Source organism: Ahaetulla prasina, chromosome 2 (assembly GCF_028640845.1).
Source record: "Ahaetulla prasina isolate Xishuangbanna chromosome 2, ASM2864084v1, whole genome shotgun sequence".
In the NCBI taxonomy this organism is placed as follows: domain Eukaryota; kingdom Metazoa; phylum Chordata; class Lepidosauria; order Squamata; family Colubridae; genus Ahaetulla; species Ahaetulla prasina.
The window spans coordinates 23,823,361-23,845,859 of NC_080540.1; the positions used below are offsets into that span (position 1 = coordinate 23,823,361).

Consider the following 22,499-nt stretch of genomic DNA (forward strand, 5'->3'; position numbering starts at 1 on the left):
TGAAGAAGGTTTTCCTCCTGGCCCTGATACCATGCTTTCCTGAAGCTTAGGTTTGAGGCAGGTGGGTCAGCTAGCAAGCTCTAGCTGTAAGGGAACAATCTAATGCAACGTTCCTCAACCATAGTAACTTGAAGATGAGGGAACTTAAAACTCCCTGAATTCCTCAGCCAACCTGCTGATGGAGGAATTCTGGGAGTTGAAGTCCACACATCTCATTGCCATGGTAGAGAAGACCTCATCTAATGGGTCAATTGGAGAAAGGACTGAGGCCACAAGAGCAAGAACACTCTACCGTGTAATGGTTGGCTGGATGCAGAAGAGCCAACAAGTCATGGAATCAAAAGTGATACGTCTCGCAAGGCAACTTAGCTGAGGATCCACATGAAAAGTGTGATTGTGTTGTGTATGTTGATATGATTAAGGTGTATTGCCTCTTTAAGACAATATCACTACTGAGTTCAGTAGTTATTATGCATTATTAGGTTCAAGTTCTGGTATAAATAGATACGCTGCAAGGTCAGTTATTTTTAATGGGTTTTGTTGGATGTGGAGGTGAACTTTAGAAGTAGCTATGCAGAAATGCCTGAAGAAGTTTCTGATCAGAGAAGGGATCTCCAAACAGCCCATTCACTTCTCGTTTTATAATTCAGAGCAGGGGTCAGCAACCTGCGGCTCTGGAGCCACATGTGGCTCTTTCATCCCTCTGCTGAGGCCCCCTGTCACTCAAAATATGTGTCACAACTGCCAATGTGCAACACCGGCTGGCACACGATTTATTGAACTTTCCAACCCCTGGTAGGCCAACCATGGATAAATCCAAGAAAAGAAAAGTTTCAGAAGAAAACAGAATGTTTAATTCAACTATATATGCTAGTTTTGTGCCACTCAAGAAACAGTCAGGCACGGGAAGGGTTTTGTGGCTCCTGGTGTTTTCTTTTCTGTGGGAAATGGGTCCAAATGGCTCTTTGAGTGTCCAAATGGCTCTTTGTGTGATTTAGAGTTTGGTCCAAGCATTCACACTTCACTTACTTGATGTAAATACTTACCAGCTGGGCAGAGGAGCGCTAAAGAGGAGACGTGGGCTGGATAGAGAGCGGCATAAACCCCAGCAACCATGCCCCCCATGGACATGCCAATCAGGTGGAAAGGCTTGTGGTTCAGGCCAGCACACTGGACAAACTGAAACCAACATTGGGAACAAAGAGATTGTGGTTGTTCTTTCACTCACCCACTCTAATCCCTTCTTTCTGGAACTAATTGCACAATATAAAGAACACTAAATTAGTTTACACGGGCTGAGTTCATACTGCCAGTTGGCTGAAACATTGCTCGGGATTCAGTGATTCATGCAGATCACTGTTTTTTATTATTATTATTATTATTATTATTATTTATTCGATTTTTATACCGCCCTTCTCCCGAAGGACTCAGGGCGGTGTACAGCCAAGGTAAAACAAGCGGTACAATATACAATTAAAATACAGATTAAAAAACTTATTATATAGTTGGCCTAAAAACTTTAAAATATATAAAACTAAAAAACCCCTTAAAATTAATAATAGAAATTTAAAACCAATAAAATTTAAGCCAGCCCCGCGCGAATAAATAGATGTGTTTTCAGTTCGCGGCGGAAGGTCCGAAGGTCAGGTATTCGGCTGATAGAGCAGCATCTAACATGTCAAGTAAGAACATCATCAAGCAATAAGAACAAGATTGATTAGAGAAGGAATTGTGGTAATAAAATGCATTTTGCAAATACATTTGGTTAAACGGTATAAGCCTATAGAACAATGTTGATGTTTCCAAAATATGGAAAATGTATCTCAACAGGGATAATGATGAAACAAATGAAATAATGGCAAAGTTGAGAACATCTTCTACAGCTCTTTATTAAGGTGCTCATCAGATAAGATGAATACTAAGTACCTGAAAGCCTTCCCTCTACAGGAGAGTGCACAAGTCTGACCGATTCTTGGACATGACAACTGATGTCCCATTTGCAATCCCAGTCCAAAACATACCAATAGCAATAGCACTTAGACTTATATACCACTTCACAGTGTTCAAACATGATAATATTACACAAAGCAACAAGTGTTGGGGAACTTTTAATCACAATGGGCCTGGGCATAATTTTCTAGGATTGTCATAATAATCACAAAACCTCAGACTGAAGTCATCCTAAATAAACCCCAAGTAATTAGAATTCATTGAGATTAGTAAGGGGATTAATAAGGGGCAGTGGTGAAATGTAAAATTTGTTACTACCGGTTCTGTGGGCATGGCTTGGTGGGGGCGGGTAATGTTACTGGGTTGGCCTTTTTTCTTTTTTCTTTTAACTTTTAAAAGGCTCTGGCGATCAGGCAACTCAGCTGGGAAGAGGTTGTAGAAAAAATGCTTTTCAAAGGCTCTGATGACCCCAACTGAGCTGTGTGATCATCAGAGGCTTTTTAAAAAAAATTTTAAAAGCATTTTTTTGGCCAAAGAAAAAAGGCTTTTAAAAGTAAAAAAAAAAATCCTGATGATTGCGTGGCTCAGCTGGGCATGGGTGGGTGGGGGCATGGATTTTTGCTACTGGTTCTCCGAACCACCTGCCACCATCACTACCGGATTGGATGATCCGGTCCGAACCAGGAACATTTCACCCCGGTAAGGGGATAATGTCTTCCATGTTGGACTTAGCTGTGGAGATTTGGGTTCACTTCTTTAACTCTCTCAAGTTCATTAAGTACCCATGGGCAAATCATAGCTACAGCCTATTTTTCCTTGAACTGTTTTGAGGTTAAATTTATATCCAAGAAGGAATTATTGAAGTGGAATGGAAATAATACAGTTTAAATATCATACAATGCACAGCTACTTCACACATCTGTGGGACTTTGGAAGGGATTGATTATGAAGCATTGGGTTTCCTTCAATGGTGAAATCCAAATTTTTTTACTACCAATTCTGAGGCTGGCTTGGTGGGCATGGCTTGATGGGCATGGTCGGGAAGTATACTGCAAAATCTCTATTCCCACCCCACTCCAGGGGAAGGATATTGCAAAATCTCCATTCCCACCCTATTCTGGGGCCAGCGTGGTATTTGCCAGTTCGCCAAACTACTCAAAATTTCTGCTACTGGTTCTCCGAACTGCTCAAAATTTCTGCTAACAGTTCTCCAGAACCTGTCAGAACCTGCTGGATTTCACCTCTGGTTTCCTTCATGTGCACTTTCAACAAAAATATTCTTGCTAGATGGCAACATCTAACCAACCTTGGTTCATCTTGGGAAACTAAGCAGGGTTCAACCTGACTAACATTAGGAATGCCCAATCCAGAGTGAAAAAGTAAAAACCAAAAGATGGAGTCAGGGGCAAAATTCTATTGTCTCCAATAAATTAAATGGACAAACCCATGAAGTCATGCTTGACTCAAAGGAGATTCTACATTTTCAATACAAAGAATAGACACTTTTTATATTTTACACAGTAAGTCTCACCTTGGTTTATATCCAATGTCTCATCCCTCCTCACTTTCCCCCTTTGCTGCCACTCACCAATTCAAAGAACAATGTATCACATCACATTCAAGAGATACCCTACCTGGTGTATCCTTTTAGCTTGAGCAACTGCTGTGTGACTTTCTGCGAGCAAGCGAGTGGTTCCCCCGTGACCTGGCAGATCAAGGCAGATCAAGTGGAGGTCCTTAGGAAAGACCTATTGGGGAAATAGTTCTGCATGTGAATCCAAAGGAATCAAAGCAAGAATAGCTGGTTCTCCTCATTGCCAAAAGCAGGACTAGAGAATAAATGCTATTCTTGGTCCCAGACCAGATCCAGTTCTCTTCCCCAACACCCAATACCCACCCTACCCCATCTTTTCCTTTTCTTCCACTCCTCTCATCAACTGAAAGCAGTGAGCATGCTCAGACTTCACTGATATATTTGGGAAGACGCTTATCCTCCTTTAGGTTTCACTCCCTTGCTAGCTGCTCCACCAGTGACATGCTATTGATAGCCCGAAGCTCATAAGAGCAACAATTTGCACAGGATCTGAGTTTCCCAGCCTGCTTTATCATTAGTGGCAGATGGCTGGTTCTCAGCTACACCCAAGAAGATACAGAAGCAGAAGAATTGGGAAGAGCTTTAGATATGGACATCAGCCATTCTAGCCAGGGACTCTGGAGATGGTTCTCCTACTGGAAGGAAGTAGGGCAGGCTGTACTTTAGAGACACCCATTGCTTTATCTTTGGTCTTCCACCCATCCCGCTCTGCCCAATGGCAAGGAGGCTTGGCGGCTGCAGGCAGATGGGACACAGGGAATGGTATGGGCACATTTCCTTTAAAAGAAAGAAAGCTTCAGCAAGGCACACAGGACGTTTCGTCTATGACTTCTAGCACCCAAGGCCAGACTAGCACCATCCAAGCTAGAATAAAAGGAAGACCTACTCCAATGGTATTTAACCACATGTCTTTGTTGAGTGAGAATCCATGAAGCATCAGCACAGATGGTCGGGATCCAGGCTTCCCTCGCGTCAAGTATCTGAACCGGTAGCCATCACTGTCGAGATACTTCACCTTCACGCCCATACTCAGACGTTTAGTCCTGAAACAATGGAGAACAGTATAGGAGGCTGATGGGGATTTTGTGGAAGAGGCTATGGAAGCTGTTGTAGCTGCTGTAGTCTAGTTGCTTCTAGAATGGTGTGAGGTTATGGAAAGGGAATATGGAGAGGGGGAGGTGACAAGACACACAAGGTAACCCTAAACGTCAATGCAATGTGTTACCTGCCTAAGCCTGATAGATCAGGGAATGATTATAGGAGAGAATTGAACCTTTGTGTCTTTCCCTCCTGCTGAGATGAAGTGTTCTCCACCCATCCTTGAATCTGCTAAAATATTTTTTTATGATCCTGTAATCTCTTTTATTGGGGTGGAGTCAAGGTAATTGAATGGAACTGAGAGTTTACTGACTGGGTGCTCTTCCTGACACCTACTGTATGTGGAGTTCGCAGCAGATATTTTCTCTTTGAGCCCTGTTAGAGAAACATCTGTCACTGCTTAGGATTGAAGTCTCAACCTCCTGAGTGTGAGGAGAGCACCTTTACCTCTAGGCCACCGCACTGCTCAATCAGCTAAAAGCAATACTAGCACGAATATTGGCGATTTCTGTTGCCAACCATTATTGTGTCTCTGTTGCCTTTGCTCCAAGGCACAGCCAGTTCCCTCACTTTCCTTCAAGGTAATGGGTTGATGTAGCCTCACACATTTTACACATCCTGAAGCTGCCTTTGGACAGTTTTCAAATATGGAGAATACTCCCTTACAGCTAACAATGACCAAAGACCATCTCATCCATGAGTTGGGGTTGAAATGAAGACATTAGAGCCCTGATGGCGAACCTATTGCATGCGTGCCAGAGGTGGTACGCAGAGCCCTCTCTGTGGGCAGGTGTGCCATCACAGCTACTCTTCTGGTTTCCAGCGCATGGGCACTGGCCAGCTGGTCTTCGTGGGTGCCAAAGCGCCGGAAAACAGCATGAAAACAGCCCCCCCCCCAAAAAAGGCCAAAAAACAGGCCGGTTGTGGGGCCATTTTTGGGCTGTTTCCCGGGCCATTTTCAGGCCATTTTCTGGGCCATTTTTCAGCTGTTTTTGGGCCATTGTTCTTCACAGGTTCTGGAGCGGCCAGCTGATTTTCACGGATGCTAGAGTGCCAAAAACAGCCTGAAAACTGCCTGAAAAATGGCCAAAGCAGGCCAAAAAACAGGCATGCATATGTTGGCCAGCTGGTCTTCGGGTTTCTGGCTCTCTGGCATGTGTACGTGTGTACAGGCATGTGGATTCCAGTTTGGGCACTCTGTGCCAAAAAGATTCACCGTCATTGCATTAGAGGAACATAGTAAAAAAAGAGAGAGAGAGAGAGAAAGTGATGTTTGTGCAAGTGAGGAGAAGACTCTGAAAGTAGATACCATTCCTAATTGGCAAAATTCTAAGATTATTTACTAAAAGCTTCATAGTCCCGGGTTAAAGGAAGAAAGAGTAAGGAAAGAATAAAGAATAAAGAATAAGGAAGCTGATCTTGATAGAAAGATACAAGACCATTACCTAGGGCTAGGCAAAACATTTCTTAAGGCCTGAGAAACAAGATAACATTCAGAAATAGTTCCTTGATTCTTAGGGAGGCACAGTACAATCAGGCTTAAATGATTCTATTATTATAAGCATTCTCAATAAAAGGAGTTATAGACTTCCAGAGCAGTTGATGTCTTGATCCTGACTACCTAACGGGGCTGACACATTCTTTGTGCCTGGCAGTGTTGGGAGCGGTGGCTATTCAAGATCAGACTTCCTAATTCTCACACTTCCTTCAAAAAATATTTGGCTGCTGATAGTTCAAAGGACCTTTCTTCTCATGAGTCCAATAACAGCATAAATGTACCCTGGAACTCCCAACATTTCATCATGATATTGACTTGATGTTGTCTTCAGTCCATAGGGGTTTTTTTCAGGGGTGAAATTAAAAAAATCCCTCTACCGGTTCTGTGGGCGTGGCTTGATGGGGTGAGGTCATGTGACCGGGTGGGTGTGGCCAACTCGACATCACTCACATCGAGGCGCTCTTCACTGCCCCCTCCCCTCCCAGCCACTCCTTGTCGCAAATGGCAGGAAAATGAAGAAGGGGAATATTCCTGCCTACCATCCTTCCCTCAGTCTGTGCTGAGATTGAGGAATGGATGACAGGCAGGAAAATCCCCTTCCCCATTTTCCTGCCTTTCGCAAAAAACGGCTCCATTCCAGCTGCTCCCCCCCATCCCCCTCCCTCCTGGGGACTACCTTAAAAGGGACAGGCTGCAGCAGTTCCATTCTGCTACATTTAGCATTGAACTCTGTGGCAGAGAGAATGCTAACTTTTCTCCCTCTATTCACAACAGAGCTGCTGCTCTCTTTATGGTTCCCTCCTGGCCCCCTCCCTCCTGGGGACTACCTTAAAGGGACAGGCTGTAGCAGCTCCCTTCTGAATGGAGGGAGAAAAGTTAGCATCCTCTCTGCTGCATTTAACACTGAATTCTGTAGAATATCTGGAAGAGGTGACTGGCCAGGTGTGGGTGGCGCCAAGAAAGGGTAATTACTACTGGTTTGGTGAACTGATGCCCATAATCCCTAGTGGTTCACCCGAACCGGTCCGAACCGGTAGGATTTCACCCCTGGTTTTTTCCTTCCTTCCTCCCTCCCTCCCTCCCTCCCAATTGGGAAATTTCCTGGCATTGCTTCCCCTTCCAGCCAGTATTTGCAACTGGTGGGAAAAACCATCCCCAGTTGCTTTTCTTAAGACACATCTTTTCATTTGCGCAGGACTGGACTAGGGTTTTAAATTTTTAAATGACTAAATTTTAGCTTGGGTTTTAAATTGGGTTTTACTATTTATATCTTATTTTAAATATTTGGCCTTTATAATAAGTTTTTTAGTTGAATGTTTTTATTCTGTACATTTGTGTGTTTTTATATGGCTGTACACCGCCCTGAGTCCTTAGGGAGATAGGGCGGTATATAAATACGAATAAATAAATAAATAAATAAATAAATAAATCTTAGAAGCAGGTAGGCTAGGGTGAGTGTGAATGGGTAGTTGGGATGGAGACCTAGCCTTCTTTCATCATATGACAGATGGCAGGTGTAGAGATGCTTTAGACCAGACTATTTCTGGGAAATAGGCAGAGTCTGCTTCTGGAAGACTGGTAGACCCATGTCCAAAATATAGCCCAGTTGACAGGTGAAGGAGGGGCTGTCATTTTAAAACAGTTCCGTACCACTTCATCCCACCTTGTCATTTATATCACCGGCATGTCATCTGAGCTATTTTTGGAGAAGACTTCAGAAAATGGGTACTGTATATCTGTACACAATACGTGAACTATGATCTAACTGACCAAGTATGTCATGTATTTTATAAGAAATAGACTTACCAGATCATGAACCTGAATATCAGTGAAGGTAGCTGATTGTATTTTGAGATAAAGAAGTTAATTAAGATGTCTAAAGCACCATGTGTGATCATTTTGACCATGTTGCAATCCATGCTGTAAGCTAAAGTGCTTCTTTATTGCTCTTGTTGCCTAAAAAAACGAGACATAAATATACATGGCTTCAAGATTTTAGATCCTGTTAACCAGTGACTCAGATGATAAAAGCAAGGATTTAATTATACTGTCTAGTTAATTATACCATAGTTTGGGGGATGGCCAATAACATGGACAACCTCATTATAAGGTTTGCGCATTCATGAAGGATTAAGCTATTTATTATTAGTAATGTATACATGATCATTCATATTAGAAGGAATTTTATGGATTTGAAGTACTAGGGCCCCTTTAAATAACAGGAATGACTTCCCTATAGAGTGAACAAATAACCTGTGAAATTTGCATCCACAAAATAAACAGTTTGGATAGTTTTCAAAAGAAATCAGTTATACTTATGGGGGATAAGACTTTTAAAAGTTTTCTGGCTCTAGAAGCTACGGATTACCTAAAATCCTAGGGCAGTATAGCTCTTGATAAGCCTTTCTGGAAACAAGACCAATGTCTGGTCACCTCCAAAACAGAATGATGAACTAGATAAGTCTTTAGATCGGGGGTGTCAAATTCAATTTCACTGAGGGCCACATCAGGGTTGTATTTGACCTCAGGGGGCCAGGGTGGACGTGGCCAGGGTGAGCATGGCCAGCTCCATGTCATTTGTGTCGGGGCCACCTGTAGTGACCCAAGCGGTCTTCCAGCTAAAACAGGCTCCTGAGCTCCATTTTCACCTGCGATGGCCTCCTGCAACCCTCTGCCAAAGAAAATGGAGGCCATCCCGAGCTCCGTTTTCACTGGCAGAGGCACCTTGGGCCAGTCCTTCACTGTTTCCAGGGTGGCCCCACGGGCCAGATCTAAGCACCCTGTGGGTCGTATCCCGGGCCTTAAGTTTGACACCCCTGCTTTAGATAGATCCCACAAGGTTCTTCTTATGCTCTTACAACCAAAAAAGGGTCCTTGAGTGGCGCAGACTGCTAAACAGTCTGTTATTAACAACAGCTGCCTGCAATTACTGCAGGTTCAAGTCCCACCAGGCCCAAGGTTGACTCAGCCTTCCATCCTTTATAAGGTAGGTAAAATGAGGACCCAGATTGTTGGGGGCAATAAGTTGACTTTGTATATAATATACAAATAGGATGAAGACTATTGCTTAACATAGTGTAAGCCGCCCTGAGTCTTCGGAGAAGGGCGGGGTATAAATGTAAATAAAAAATATTTTTAAAAAAAGTATATCATCCCCTACATGGACAGAAATGAATTATGTTCTTTTCAGAATATGAAAAGGAGGCAGGTGACAATATTTTGAAGTAAGGTCTACAATCACTGTGTGATCTTCTTCAAGCTTTTTTAAATTGGAAAAAACACACAAACATACACGAACACATATGAAGATGTAAAAATGATGGATTAATTTATTCAGTGTGGGGGAAATATAAATATCAGCCACAGTCTATAATCCTGAAACAGCTTTCAAAACATAAAATTGCATTCATGACTCAGAGGAGCTACACACCACACCTATGAGTTCCTTAGCAATCTAGCTCATCCTCCGGATGAACAGGATGAGTCAGGATGAGGGAATTTATCCCCGATGACTATTTACCACTTTGTTTATATTGGTGATTCTGAACAAATGCCCATGGAAGTGATCAGATACAAAAGACTGAAATTCTGGAAAAACCTATTCCAAACAGAAATTCTCTATGAAGTAAAGATTACAGGCTGCAATTGAATTGTCCTAGGGATAAGAAATAAGATTCTCTCTTCCAGGGTGGGGTACTTCTAATGGAGGAGGAAGAGGAGGAGGATCGGTGGTGGCACAGTAGTTAGAATGCAGTATTGCAGGCTAATTCTGCTGACCTCCAGGGGTTCAATCCTTATCAGCTCAAGGTTGACTCAGCCTTCCATCCTTCCAAGGTGGGTAAAATGAGGACCCAGATTGTTGGGGGCAATATGCTGACTCTGTAAACCGCTTAGAGAGGGTTGTAAAGCACTATGAAGCAATATATCAATCTAAGTGCTATTGCTATTGCTAGGTGCTAAGGTAGGGGTGTCAAACTCAAGGCCCGGTGCTTAGGGGCTGCCCTGGAAACAGCAAAGTACTGGCCCGTGGTGCCTCTGCCAGAGAAAATGGAGCTCGGGAGGGCCGCACACGCCTCCCCGAGCTCTGTTTTCTCTGGCAGAGGGATAGCAAAGCAAACTAAAAACAAAACAAAAGGAGCAATGTTTCCCCTTTTGCATTTGAGCACGCAAGAAGGGACAGGAAAAGAGAAAGGGAAAGAGGAGAGACAAAGAAAAAGAAGAAAAGATGGGAAGAGAGCAAGGAAGGAAAAATAAGGAAAGAGGGGAAGGAAGAAGAAAGGAGAATGAAGAGGGAAGGAAAAAGAAGAAAAAAGAAGGAAGGAAGGAAGGAAGGAAGGAAGGAAGGAAGGAAGGAAGGAAGGAAGGAAGGAAGGAAGGGGATTATAATGAGGGTGAGAGAGGGTCTGAGGGAAGTCCTGACTTAGTATTTGGCCACCACAGGTGCCCCCAACATGAGTGACATTGAGTTGGCCATGCCCACCCTGGCCCTCAAGGTCAAACACAACCCTGATGTGGCCCTCGATGAAATCGAGTTTGACACCCCTGTGCTAAGGAGAAGGAGTTTTTCAACTGTGGAATTGATCAGGAGAAGCTTTGCAATCAAGACTTTCTCCGATCTTCAGTTCTATCCCTCACCTCCACCTACATCTCTGAGTCTGGGGAAGTTGGCAGATGACTCTATGTACTGGCCTCCAATATTCCACTCTACCATTTGTAACTGGGAGGACTTTTTAAAAAAATAGCATTTAAAGGTGAGGTATAGAAGCAAGCCTTTTTCTCCCTTACTTCCATCCTGCCCTGGATTTCTTGCAACCTCTGAAAATCAGATGACCCCAAAGCAGGGGTGAAATGCTCCTGGTTCGGACCGGATTTCCAGATCCGGTAGCAATGCAGCAGGTGGTTCGGTGAACAGGTAGCAAAAATCCCTGCCCCCTTCCCCACCTATGCCCAGCTGAGCTGCGCGATCATCAGAGGGGTTTTTTTTACTTTTAAAAGAATTTGGCTGAAAAAATGCTTTTAAAAGTAAAAAAAAAGGCTCTGATGATTGTGCAGCTAAGCTGGGATCATCAGAACTTTTTAAAAGCATTTTTTCTACAACCATTTCAGCTGAAGAGGTTGTAGAAAAAATGCTTTTAAAAGGTTCTGACAATCCCAGCTGAATTAGCTGATCATCACAACCTTTTAAAAGCATTTTTTACAACCACTTTGGCCGAAGAAGTTGTAGAAAAATACTTTTAAAAGGTTCTGACGATCAGGCAACTCAGCTGGAATCGTCAGAACCTTTTAAAAGCATTTTTTCTACAACCACTTTGGCCGAAGAGGTTGTAGAAAAAATGCTCTTAAAAGTAAAAAAAAAAAAAGTTGGCCACGCCCACCCAATCACATTACTCCCACCACCAAGCCAGGCCCACAGAACCAGTAGTAACAAATTTTACATTTCACTACTGCTCCAAAGACAACATCTATTTGCTCACTAACATTTTCTAACAAAACACTAACAAAGTGTTTTCTCTCCAGGGTCAAGTCTATGGAAGTTAAGGGAAAACTACACTAGTTCTCTGTGCATAGTAGTATAGTTTGGTTTGTGTCTGTTTTATCACCAATCCAGGTGCACATTTTACTTTCTAGCAATTTTAAGGGTTAGGGTTAGGTATTATATATATATTATATATAAGTGTCTTGGCGAAGCAGAAGCACGAAGCTGAAGCCTGAAGATGACGAATGAGACTTCGTCGAAACGTCGCCAAGACACTTTCAATTTTACACGGGAGAAAACCCGAACAACCAAAGACCTACATACACACACACACACACACACACACACACACACACACACACACACACACACACACAAATATCTGTTTAACATACCGGTTCCAACTCAATTAGCTTTTGCAATTTTTCTTATAAAAATTCTTTCTTTTTTGAACTAATATTTAAATACATTTCAAATTCTTTCTTTTTCCTTAAAAAAGATACCAAAAAAATAAATAAATCAAAAACTTGCAGATAAAGTAAACCTGTGAGGAAGAGATGTCCATTGGGTTGGTTCATGTTATTCATACACTGTAGGTAAATAACATTTACTTTGTCTTAACAGGTTATTCAGCCTTTCCCTTTTTGAATTCACAAATCTGAGTTATGGCAACATATGGAAACCCTGTTCAGCTTTCATGGTACTTCCTTCCAGCAATATTTGTATAGGATTGTAAACAATAGACAGAAACAGACAATTGGAAACTAATTGGAAAAGTCCCTGTTTTTTCCCTAGAGTCTTACCTGAGATGAGTAAGTGTGATGAGTGTCCATCCACTCCTTGTGCTTCTGTGCAATTGTTGGCTGATCTGCATTTTGAAGCGGGATGGAAGAGGCTTTAAAAGCTGCCTTACTCATGTGGAGGTGTTAGGACAAACCAATTCTTCCTCCCACATCTGGAATCTTTGGAAACTGCCTTTTGGAGCTTGATTAGCTCTCCTTTTCATCGCTCTGGCACCTTGACAAAAAGAATCAGAAGGATTTTTTTAAATATAATTTTATTAAAAGTTTTGAATAGAACAATAATAGGATGAGACTATTGCCTTACACAATGTAAGCCGCCCTGAGTCTTTGGAGAAGGGCGGGATATAAATTCAAATAAAAAATAAAAATAAATAAATAAAAATAAAATAAAAGATAGTACAAGTGAAAAAAGAGAACTAATACAAGAAAGCAAAACGATATATACAAGTAGCCCTCGACTTACAACCTATAGAGCACTGCACAACAGAACAACTAGACACAAGAACAGTTTTTCCCCGAAGGCCATCACTCTGCTAAACAAATAATTCCCTCAACACTGTCAAACTATTTACTAAATCTGCACTACTATTAATCTTCTCATAGTTCCCATCACCAATCTCTTTCCACTTATGACTGTTTGACTGTAACTTGGTTGCTGGCAATCCTTATGATTTATATTGATATACTGACCATCAATTGTGTTGTAAATGTTGTACCTTGATGAATGTATCTTTTCTTTTATGTACACTGAGAGCATATGCACCAAGACAAATTCCTTGTGTGTCCAATCACACTTGGCCAATAAAATTCTATTCTATGGTAAGTGACCATTCAATGTCACTTTTCATACTTACAACCATCACCGCATCGCCAGGGCCACGTGATTAAACGTTGGACTTTTGGCAACTGGTATGTATTTATAGCAATAGCACTATAGCAAAAGCACTTAAATTCCAATCCCTGCTACCCAGCCTGTGTATACAACTGTTTGTAGCATCCTGCAATGATATGATTGTAATTTACAATGTTTTTGCAGAAAAACAGACTTTACTTTTGGTTTTCAGCAAAAATGCCCCATATTCTAGAAAATGTCTTACAATTTATTCTGCTGTTCATCTAAAAAAAATGGAATTACGTGTGATTTCCAGTACCCATGTAAACTTTCCTGGTAACTGTTACCATATAAAAAACCCAATTCTATATACTTTGTTGGATATTTCATTTAATAATGAAAATTTAAAAAAAGCAAACAAACAAACAAACTCTAGAGCTGACAAGAAGAAAATGTAAGTTTTGTTTAATCTGGTACTAAATCATGTTCCAGAATTGTTGACCATTATAACATTGTAACAGTAATAGAATTGGAAGGGACCTTGGAGGTCATCTAGTCCAACCCCCTGCTCATGCAGGAGACCTATACTAGGGATTCGAACAGCCGACCTTTCTGATCGACAAGCTCAGTGTCTTAGCCACTGAGCCACCTAGCCAAAAGTATGAAAAAAATGGTATATAATCTGATTATTGTACTTTCAGCAATTTGGGAGAATGAATTATCTAACAACATTGGGTAAAATATATCACCAATAAAGTATTTTATATCATTTTTTTCAATATATTTTGTAGCTTTAATATTCATCTGTAATTGGCATTCCTGTTGATCATATCAAGTTTCCTGTGTACATTCTGCATCCATTTAGTCTCTGTTTTGCTCAATCTCAGTATGTTATTTTAATAACAATATGTAGATAATAAGTATTCTGAATTCTGTGCTGTAAGCTTTCGAAATTTGAATATTCCACTTTGGTTTCATAAATCTTGGTGGAATATGCTACTTATTGAAACCAGTGAGATGGTTCTGATACTGCAAGGATGAAGTTATGAGAAGAGCTTATCTTTATTTTGTTAAAGATTAAAATTTACAGCCTGTATGAATTATCTTCTCCTGATTATTATTTTTTGTACACTCCTCTTCAAGATAAAATGTTAATGTTGAGGCAAGTAGCTTTATATTCAGATTTATTCTTCTTCTGTGTTTACTTTTAATATGTAATTTATAATGAAGTATTCTCTTACACACTGTACACTTCTATTACTTTTATTATATAAAAACCTTCTGGGTATCCGGTCCCTTCATCTGAAGAAACCAGCTATTTGGTATTACAACTCAGTCCATAATCCCTATAAAATAACAGGTTTGATAACATCATTTGAAATTTGGTATTGCCTGTCCGCCTTGTTCTTTCATGTCTTGCAAAATTCTAAATTTAATCCTTGGACTTTTGACCAATGCAATTGATTCTTTGTCGCTGTCACTCTAATGCATTTACTCCAATTCTTGTTGGAAACATTTGAAATATAATTTGTGTGTGTGTGTGTGTGTTAAATTTTTGATTTATACTGCTCATATTCTTCCTAACCAGCATGTTTAATGTTTTCCTTCTTAAAGTAGCTGCCACTTTGTTTTTCCAAACTAGTGAATAATTATTTTTTTACCATGTTCTGTTAAGTAGATTAGTGGGGAGGGACTATGGGTATTTCCAGAGCATCATTCAACCAATGGAGTATAGGGCATTGGGATAAGTAGTAGATGAGACCAAAGTTTATATCTGCATGCATTTAATGTGTGCTCTGAGCCAGTCACAGGCGTGCATGAATTTGCTCTCATTCTCTTGCCCTGCTAAACCTGCCATAGGAAGCTTTACATTTCTATTTTCAACAAATAAAAAGAAAAGTTCTGGAAGATAATGTCTGTGGAGATTCTCAGTCATCCAGATCATGGTTGTCCCAAAGACGCTGTTTTCAGGAGGGCAACTCGACTTTCTTGTTTTTTCCTTGAAGACATTTCACTTCCCATTCAAGAAACTTCTTCAGCTCTGACTGGATGGTGGGGAATGGAAGGATTTATATTCCTTGCAGACAGCTGGTCATTTGCATCCTTTTAGAGAGTCCTTGAGGCCACCTGGAGGTTTATCTGTGCCATCGGGTCAGGGTCACCTGAGTAGTGCAAATGGGTGTGGAGCCTTCTTGGAACTGCTGAAAGGACTGCGTTGTGGAGCTGTGCTTTCTGCAGGATGTTTTCTGCCTTCACAACTGAACAGAGGCACAGGCTGTTGGGGATGAGTCTGTGTTGCCTGCATCTCAAACTGAAGTGCAAATGGTTCCTGTAGTTTTTTGTTTTTAAAAAAAAAACACCTTTGGGATCTGGAGGAGACCAATCTTTAGTGCAAAGGAATCAGTAGCTGCCAGTTTTCTCTTGAAATTTAATTTTATTTTCCTTGGCAATGTTTCAATGAATAAAACCAGGCACTGTTTTCCAATTGCAGCTAATTTTGTTTGGGGACTAGTAATAGAATGCCCTTACTTGTCTTGTTTTCCTTTCTCTGTCCATTCTGAATCAAAAGATTGCAAACAAAGACCAAATTAGAAGTGAAATCGGAATTCTTTGTGTCTCTGGGTCTGTTCTTGGATCATTCCTATCCAAAGAATGAAGAGGAACAAACATCTTTTATTTTATCTACCAACAACTTCATGCATTTCTCAGGGCGCAACTTACCTGTTTGTGCCACTTTACCTAATTTATTTCCAATATTTGTTTGGAAAGAATAAAAATGGCTTACATAAAAGATCTTATACACTCCCACTCATATGTTTGTTTTTGGCATCTGTGGACTGTATTGTTGTGTTTCTATTTAAATAAAAAAAGATGGGATATCTTGGCTATGCTGGCTGAATTTAGAGGTGTATGGATTAACCATCAAGAACAGGGGTCTCCAACCTTGGCAACTTTAAGACTTGTGGATTTCAACTCAGCCAGCTTTGCTAAGGAACTCTGGGAGTTGAAGTCCACAAGTCTTAAAGTTGCCAAGGTTGGAGATCTAGAAGACTACAGATTCTGCAAGTCTTCATCTTTTTTAAAAACTATTGGGAGACTTTTCAAATGCTGCCTTTCTAGCTTGATTTTATAGTATAAGAGGTGTGTGTATGTTTGTACTCTTCAGTCATGTCCAATTCTCAAAGACTACTTAGATAAGTCCTTGCAGTTTTTTTGGACAAGGCTTTTCAGAAGGAGTTTGCTATTACTTGAACATTGTTGTTCAAGACAGACTTGAACATTGGGCACTATCTAACAAAATGAAATTCAACAGTGAAAAAAGTAAGGTTCTACATTTAGGCCAAAAAAACAAAGTGCACAGGTACCGGATATGTGGTACCTTGCTCAGTAATAGTAACTGTGAGAGGGATCTTGAAGTCCTAGTGGACAACCATTTAGATATGAGCCAGCAGTGTGCAGCAGCTGCCAAAAAAACCAACACAATTCTGGGCTGCATAAACAGAGGGATAGAATCAAGATCACGTGAAGTGTTAATACCACTTTATAATGCCTTGGTAAGGCCACACTTGGAATATTGCATTCAGTTTTGGTCGCCACGATGTAAAAAAGATGTTGAGACTCTAGAAAGAGTGCAGAGAAGAGCAACAAAGATGATTAGGGGACTGGAGGCTAAAACATATGAAGAACGGTTGCAGGAACTGGGTATGTCTAGTTTAATGAAAAGAAGGACTAGGGGAGACATGATAGCAGTGTTCCAGTATCTCAGGGATTGCCACAGAGAAGAGGCAATCTCTTGTTCTCCAAAGCACCTGAGGGTAGAACAAGAAGTAATGGGTGGAAACTAATCAAGGAAAGAAGCAACCTAGAACTAAGGAGAAATTTCCTGACAGTTAGAACAATTAATCAGTGGAACAACTTGCCTGCAGAAGTTGTAAATGCTCCAACACTGGAAATTTTTAAGAAAATGTTGGATAGCCATTTGTCTGAAATGGTGTAAGGTTTCCTGCCTGGGCAGGGGGTTGGACTAGAAGACCAGACTAGAAGAAGGTCCCTTCCAACTCCAATATTATTATTATTATTTATTATTACTTCCTCCTTAGGGCTCAGAGAAAATGACTGGCCCAAGGGCAACAAGCTGTCTTTATGCTTAAGGTGGGACTAGAACTCAGTGTTCCAGTTTCTAGCCTGATGCCTTCATCACTACAACAAACTGGCTCCTTTCAAATAGATATAGATCTACTTAATTAACTATTAATTAATTAATTAATTAGAAAATAATAATAATATACAATCATATGTATAGGCTGTTTACAAAACTGTAGAAAATAATTAGTCAAGTATAACTCAAAATATAGTTTAGTTTTAGTTTAATTTAATTTCTATACCGCCCTTCTCCCGAAGGACTCAGGCGGTTCACAGCCAGATAAAAACACAGTTATACGCATAGCACAGAATTAAAAAACCTGTTAAAAATCTAATTCAATAGGCCAAAATAAAACTAAAAACAATAATACTTAAAAACCATAATAGAACTATAAAACCCCTATTAAAATTACTATTACGTTAAGCCAGCCCTGCGCGGTAAAACAAAAACATCTTCAACTTGCGGCAAAAGGTCTGGAGGTCAGGGAGTTGTCGTATCCCTGGAGGCAGCTCGTTCCAGAGGGCAGGTGCTCCCACAGAGAAGGCCCTCCCACTGGGGGTCACCAGTCGATATTGTTTGACTGACGGCACCCTGAGGAGGCCCTCCCTATGAGAGCACACAGGTCGATGGGAGGCTATTGGTGGCAGAAGGCGGTCCCGTAAATAACCCGGTCCTATGCCATGGAGCGCTTTAAAGGTGGTAACCAACACCTTGAATTGCACCTGGAAGACCACAGGAAGCCAGTACAGCTTGCGCAGGATAGGTGTTATATGGGAGCCTCGAGTTGCTCCCTCTTTATCCGTGCAGCTGCATTCTGGACCAACTGGAGCCTCCGGGTGCTCTTCAAGGGGAGCCCCATGTAGAGAGCATTGCAGTAGTCCAGGCAGGAAGTGACGAGGGCATGAGTGACTGTGCATAGGGAATCCCGGTCTAGGAAGGGGCGCAACTGGCGTATCAGGCGTACCTGATAAAAAGCTCCTATAGCATAGGAATCCAAGATTAGACACACTGAGAGCTAGATAATTTGGAGTATTTAAAAAATCCAGTTATTTAACATTATTTATGCCTGTAAAACCTGTTTTTCAACCCATTTATCTTTTTTTTTTCAATTACTGTATAGCAATTTTAGTCAACCTTATAATTTTTAATTTACCAACCGAAATTGTGGCACTGATTGCTATTTTATCCTTAATTAGCACCTACATGAATTACATGTTTCTCAAAGTTTCATTAACTTTCCAATTTCCTCTGAGTCATATGTGCCATTAATGTACAAAAGTGCATCTGTTCAAAATCGTGAGAATAGATTCATTCACTCACTCACTCACTCATTCATTCAATCAATCAATCAGCCAGTCAATAAATGATGCTTCACTGATCATTCTATTGGTGGGACCAGTGGTGTATTAACCATTAAGCAGACTAAGCACGTGCTTAGGGCACGAGGCCCAAAGGGGGCACCACAAAGTTGAGAAAGAAAAAACCCCAATGAAGTTTGTACAGTATGTACAAAGGAGGGGGGCACCAAGATTTGTCAATGCTTAGGGCAACAGTGAGCCTTAATCTGCCACTAGGTGGGACAGTCAAATAATCTCTGGGGAGTGGGTTCACATCTCAGCCATTGAGGAATGATTCTTAATCTTTGTTTTCTAAGGCCATTTTGTTTTAGGCAGTTGCAGAATCCGATTGTTTGCAAACTAGGTCCTTCTGTGGCCTAGAAACCTTGATGCTCTGGGTTGTTTGCTTGCAGGTGTTTCATTAACTAGGTAACGTCATCAGGGCAGCGATCAATTCAATCCAGATGTACAGATATTCCCTTCTGTGGAGACCTGAATGAGCCTGAACAGGAGCTGCCCATTGGCAATAGTGGGCAGCTATACTTTAAAACAGGAGAAGGGTGTGTATGTTTTAAAGTGTAACCTTCCCCATACTTATTAGCTGTTCCTCAAGCTGCCTTAGATATCAGCTGCTAGCCAGGCTGTCTTTCAACCCATCTGAAAAAAACATTTGCAGAAAACCAGAATGAGGTTAGAGAGATGACATTAACCCACTGGACTAGGGGTGATTCGCGTCATCATGTGACATATTGGGGCTTTCCCCCCCTTCACTAAACTGGGCATGGGTGTGGTCAACACGTGACGCATCTGGCCTGTGGGCCGAGAGTTTGATAGCCCTGCACTGGATCACCCAATTATCAAAACTTACTGTTTCTATTCAGAATTACAGAACAACAGAGTTGGAAGGGATCTTGGAGTTCTTCTAGTCCAGGCGTGTCAAACTCAAGGCCCAGGAGCCAGATTTGGCCCCTGGGGTGCTTAGGTCTGGCCTGCACGGCACCCTGAAAACAGCAAAGGACTGGACCACAGTGCCTCTGCCAGCGAAAACAGAGCTTGGGAGAGCCGCAGGCAGCCCTTGCCATCTCCATTTTCTCTGGCAGAGAGTTGCAGGAAGGCATCCCAGCCGAAAACAGCGCTTGGGAGCCCAGTTTTGCTGGCAGAACACTCAGGCCACCACAGGCACGCCTGACATGAGTGTTGTCTGGCTGGCCACACCCACCCTGGCCAGCCCCCCACCCCCCCGAGGTCAAACACAACCCTGATGCGGCTCTCAATGAAACAGGCCAGATCTAATCACCTCATGGGCTAAATCCAGCCCCTGGGCCTTGAGTTTGACATCCCCGCTCTAGCTCAAACAGAATGGCCATGTTACAGGTCCCATCATCTAGGGAGCTACATTTGATGAAACCTAGTGGTGGGCCTTTTCTGTTGTGGCCCCTGCACTATGGAATGTTCTCCCCTCCATGTGAAGATGACCTGATTGCTTCTAGGCTTCTGAAGGTCCCTTAAGACCTTGTTATGCCAGCAGACCTTGGGACACCAGGGGATGGGTGAACTGGTGAAGTGGCTCCAGTACTATTCACGTCCCTTTGCCTGTTGAGTTTATTTTTATAGTTTGTTAACTTTTTAATCTATGTTATTGGTAATGATTTTAGATATTTATTGTTTTTGTTTTGTTTTGTTTGTTTTATTTCACCCAGAGTCACTTATTGTTGTGTCTGTGGGCCCCGAACCTGGCCTCCTGGCAGAGAGTGACTCAGAGAGTGAGGGGGAAGAGCCAACAGGGCTTCCCTCTGCAGGACCTTCCTCTCTGGCTCCGCTCCAGGTTCCAGAGGCAGGCCAGGTGGTGGAGGAGGAGCTGACACAGCCTCTTTCCCCTGACCCCTCCTTCTCCCTGGCAACACCCCAAGAGCCAGCTGAGGAGGATCAATCTTGGCTAGATGCAAGGCAGCGACGCCGAGGGAAACGTGCACAGCAAAGGAAAGGGAGGGGCCGACCAAGGGAGTGCTGAGTCACGGAGCCACACCCCACAGGGTATAAAAGTGGGTGGAGCTGCCATTGGGCTTCGTGACGGACAAAAACTGACTTTTGGAAACATTGGCTGCTTTATTGCGAGACTAAGGAATTGGCTTCTGGATTTCTGTTTATTTCTGAACTCGGGTTGCTCCAGCAACAGACCGCAGTTGCACTGAAGAGATAGGAGGACTTGGCAGGCAATCACAGGTTCGTTGCCAGAACTGATATCTGTAGTAGGAATAAATTGCTGGCAAATATAGTGAGCTCACGTGTCTTTTTGGTTGTGGTTGAGGGAGACAGAACACTTACGTGTGAGATGGGTGGCGATATAAATTAGATAAACAAAGGGGAAAACAATACAGGTAGTCCTCAACTTACAACCACAATTGAGCCCAAAATTTATGTTAAGTGAGAAATTTGTTAAGTGAGTTTTGCCCCATTTTAGGACTATTCTTTCCACATTTGTTAAGTGAATCAATGCAGTTTTAAATTAGTAACACGGTTGTTAAGTGAAATCTGGCTTCCCCCATTGTCTTTGCTTGTCAGATGGTCGGAAAAGGGGATCATATGACCCTGGGACACTCAACTGTCATAAATGTGAGTCAGTTGTCAAGCATCTGGTTGCAAATCACATGACCATCGGGATGCTGCAATGGTTTTATGTGTGAAAAATAGTCATAAGTCACTTTTTTCAGTGCCATTGTAACTTTGAACAGTCACTAAATGAAGTGTTGTAAGTGGAGGACTACCTATATATCTGGCTATTTTTGACGGATTGCTATTTCTGTGCGTCACTGATTTATGTTTTTATGTAGTGGTACAGTATTTGCTACTCTTAAAAGTGGGAGTATCCTCTATAGCTGTAGAATTGGTTTTGCAACATTTTTCACATGTTCATATAACTGATTCTGGGTTCAAGGGTTAAACCCCCAAAGATTTTCCAAACAGAATCATTTCCATTTCCCTTGAGTTTATTCCCATCAAGGCTGCACCCTTTCAACTATCAGGGTTAGTTCTCAGGGACTTCCTCCCTCTTGTGCTATCCAAAAAGAGAATCCTTTTAGTTATATTATTAAGAAACAACATACAAAAACATTCCGGAGGGCCATGCACTCCCTCCCACTGCCAATCCTCCATAATAACTGCCCACCCTATTTCTGGAAAGGCAGAGCCCATCCCTGCAGGGCGATCTAAAGAGGGGAGGGGGATGCTGCAGAAAAGGCTGCCTTCCACCTGGGCCTGTGTGTTTCCCGTGCCAGCTCTGCAGGGCTTGGGGCTTCAAAGCAGCCCACTGGCTTCCCACCTGCCACCTGCTGCTCTCTTTGCAGATTGCCCTGCCCAACCGCTGGCACCACTCTGAGAACTCAGCCCACGGAATCCGGCATTTCGGGGGAAGGAGGCTCGGCCGTGGTGCCGCTTCCAGCCAGTGAAGAAGTGGAGCAAGAGGCGCGGAAGCTGCCGGCAGCCGGCTGGCCGGAAGCTCCCCATCCAAGGAGAGGGCCACGCCCGGCCATGCCACTGCAGAGCCCGCGGCGCTTTCCCTTTGGCCTGGGTGACAGTGCTTACCCAAGCAGGCCAGTGTGGGTAGCCCTTCATCTTGGCGCTCCCTTGCCTGCCACCTCCTTGCGCTGCACTTGGAAATTACACCTGTAATTGTTCGCCACTTAAACAAACTTTTCAAAGAGTCTCTTTTCCAGAATCTATTTTCTTTAGGATAGGTTTTAGGTAAAAAGAAAAAAAGAAAAACCTCA

At 42.2% G+C, this 22,499-nt stretch overlaps 1 protein-coding gene across 1 annotated transcript in view; it reads right to left on the bottom strand.

Moving 5' to 3' along the window:
* Positions 1-22,499, bottom strand: part of LOC131191552 (monoacylglycerol lipase ABHD6-like) — a 38,969-nt gene that overhangs the window by 7,782 nt on the left and 8,688 nt on the right. The window contains exons 2-6 of the mRNA XM_058169807.1: positions 12,420-12,633; positions 7,947-8,096; positions 4,431-4,587; positions 3,585-3,698; positions 1,047-1,179 (exon numbers count right to left, since the gene is read on the bottom strand). Coding sequence (XP_058025790.1) covers positions 1,047-1,179; positions 3,585-3,698; positions 4,431-4,587; positions 7,947-8,059 — 517 coding nt within the window. The 5' untranslated portion in view covers positions 8,060-8,096; positions 12,420-12,633. The remainder of the gene's footprint in view (positions 1-1,046; positions 1,180-3,584; positions 3,699-4,430; positions 4,588-7,946; positions 8,097-12,419; positions 12,634-22,499) is intronic.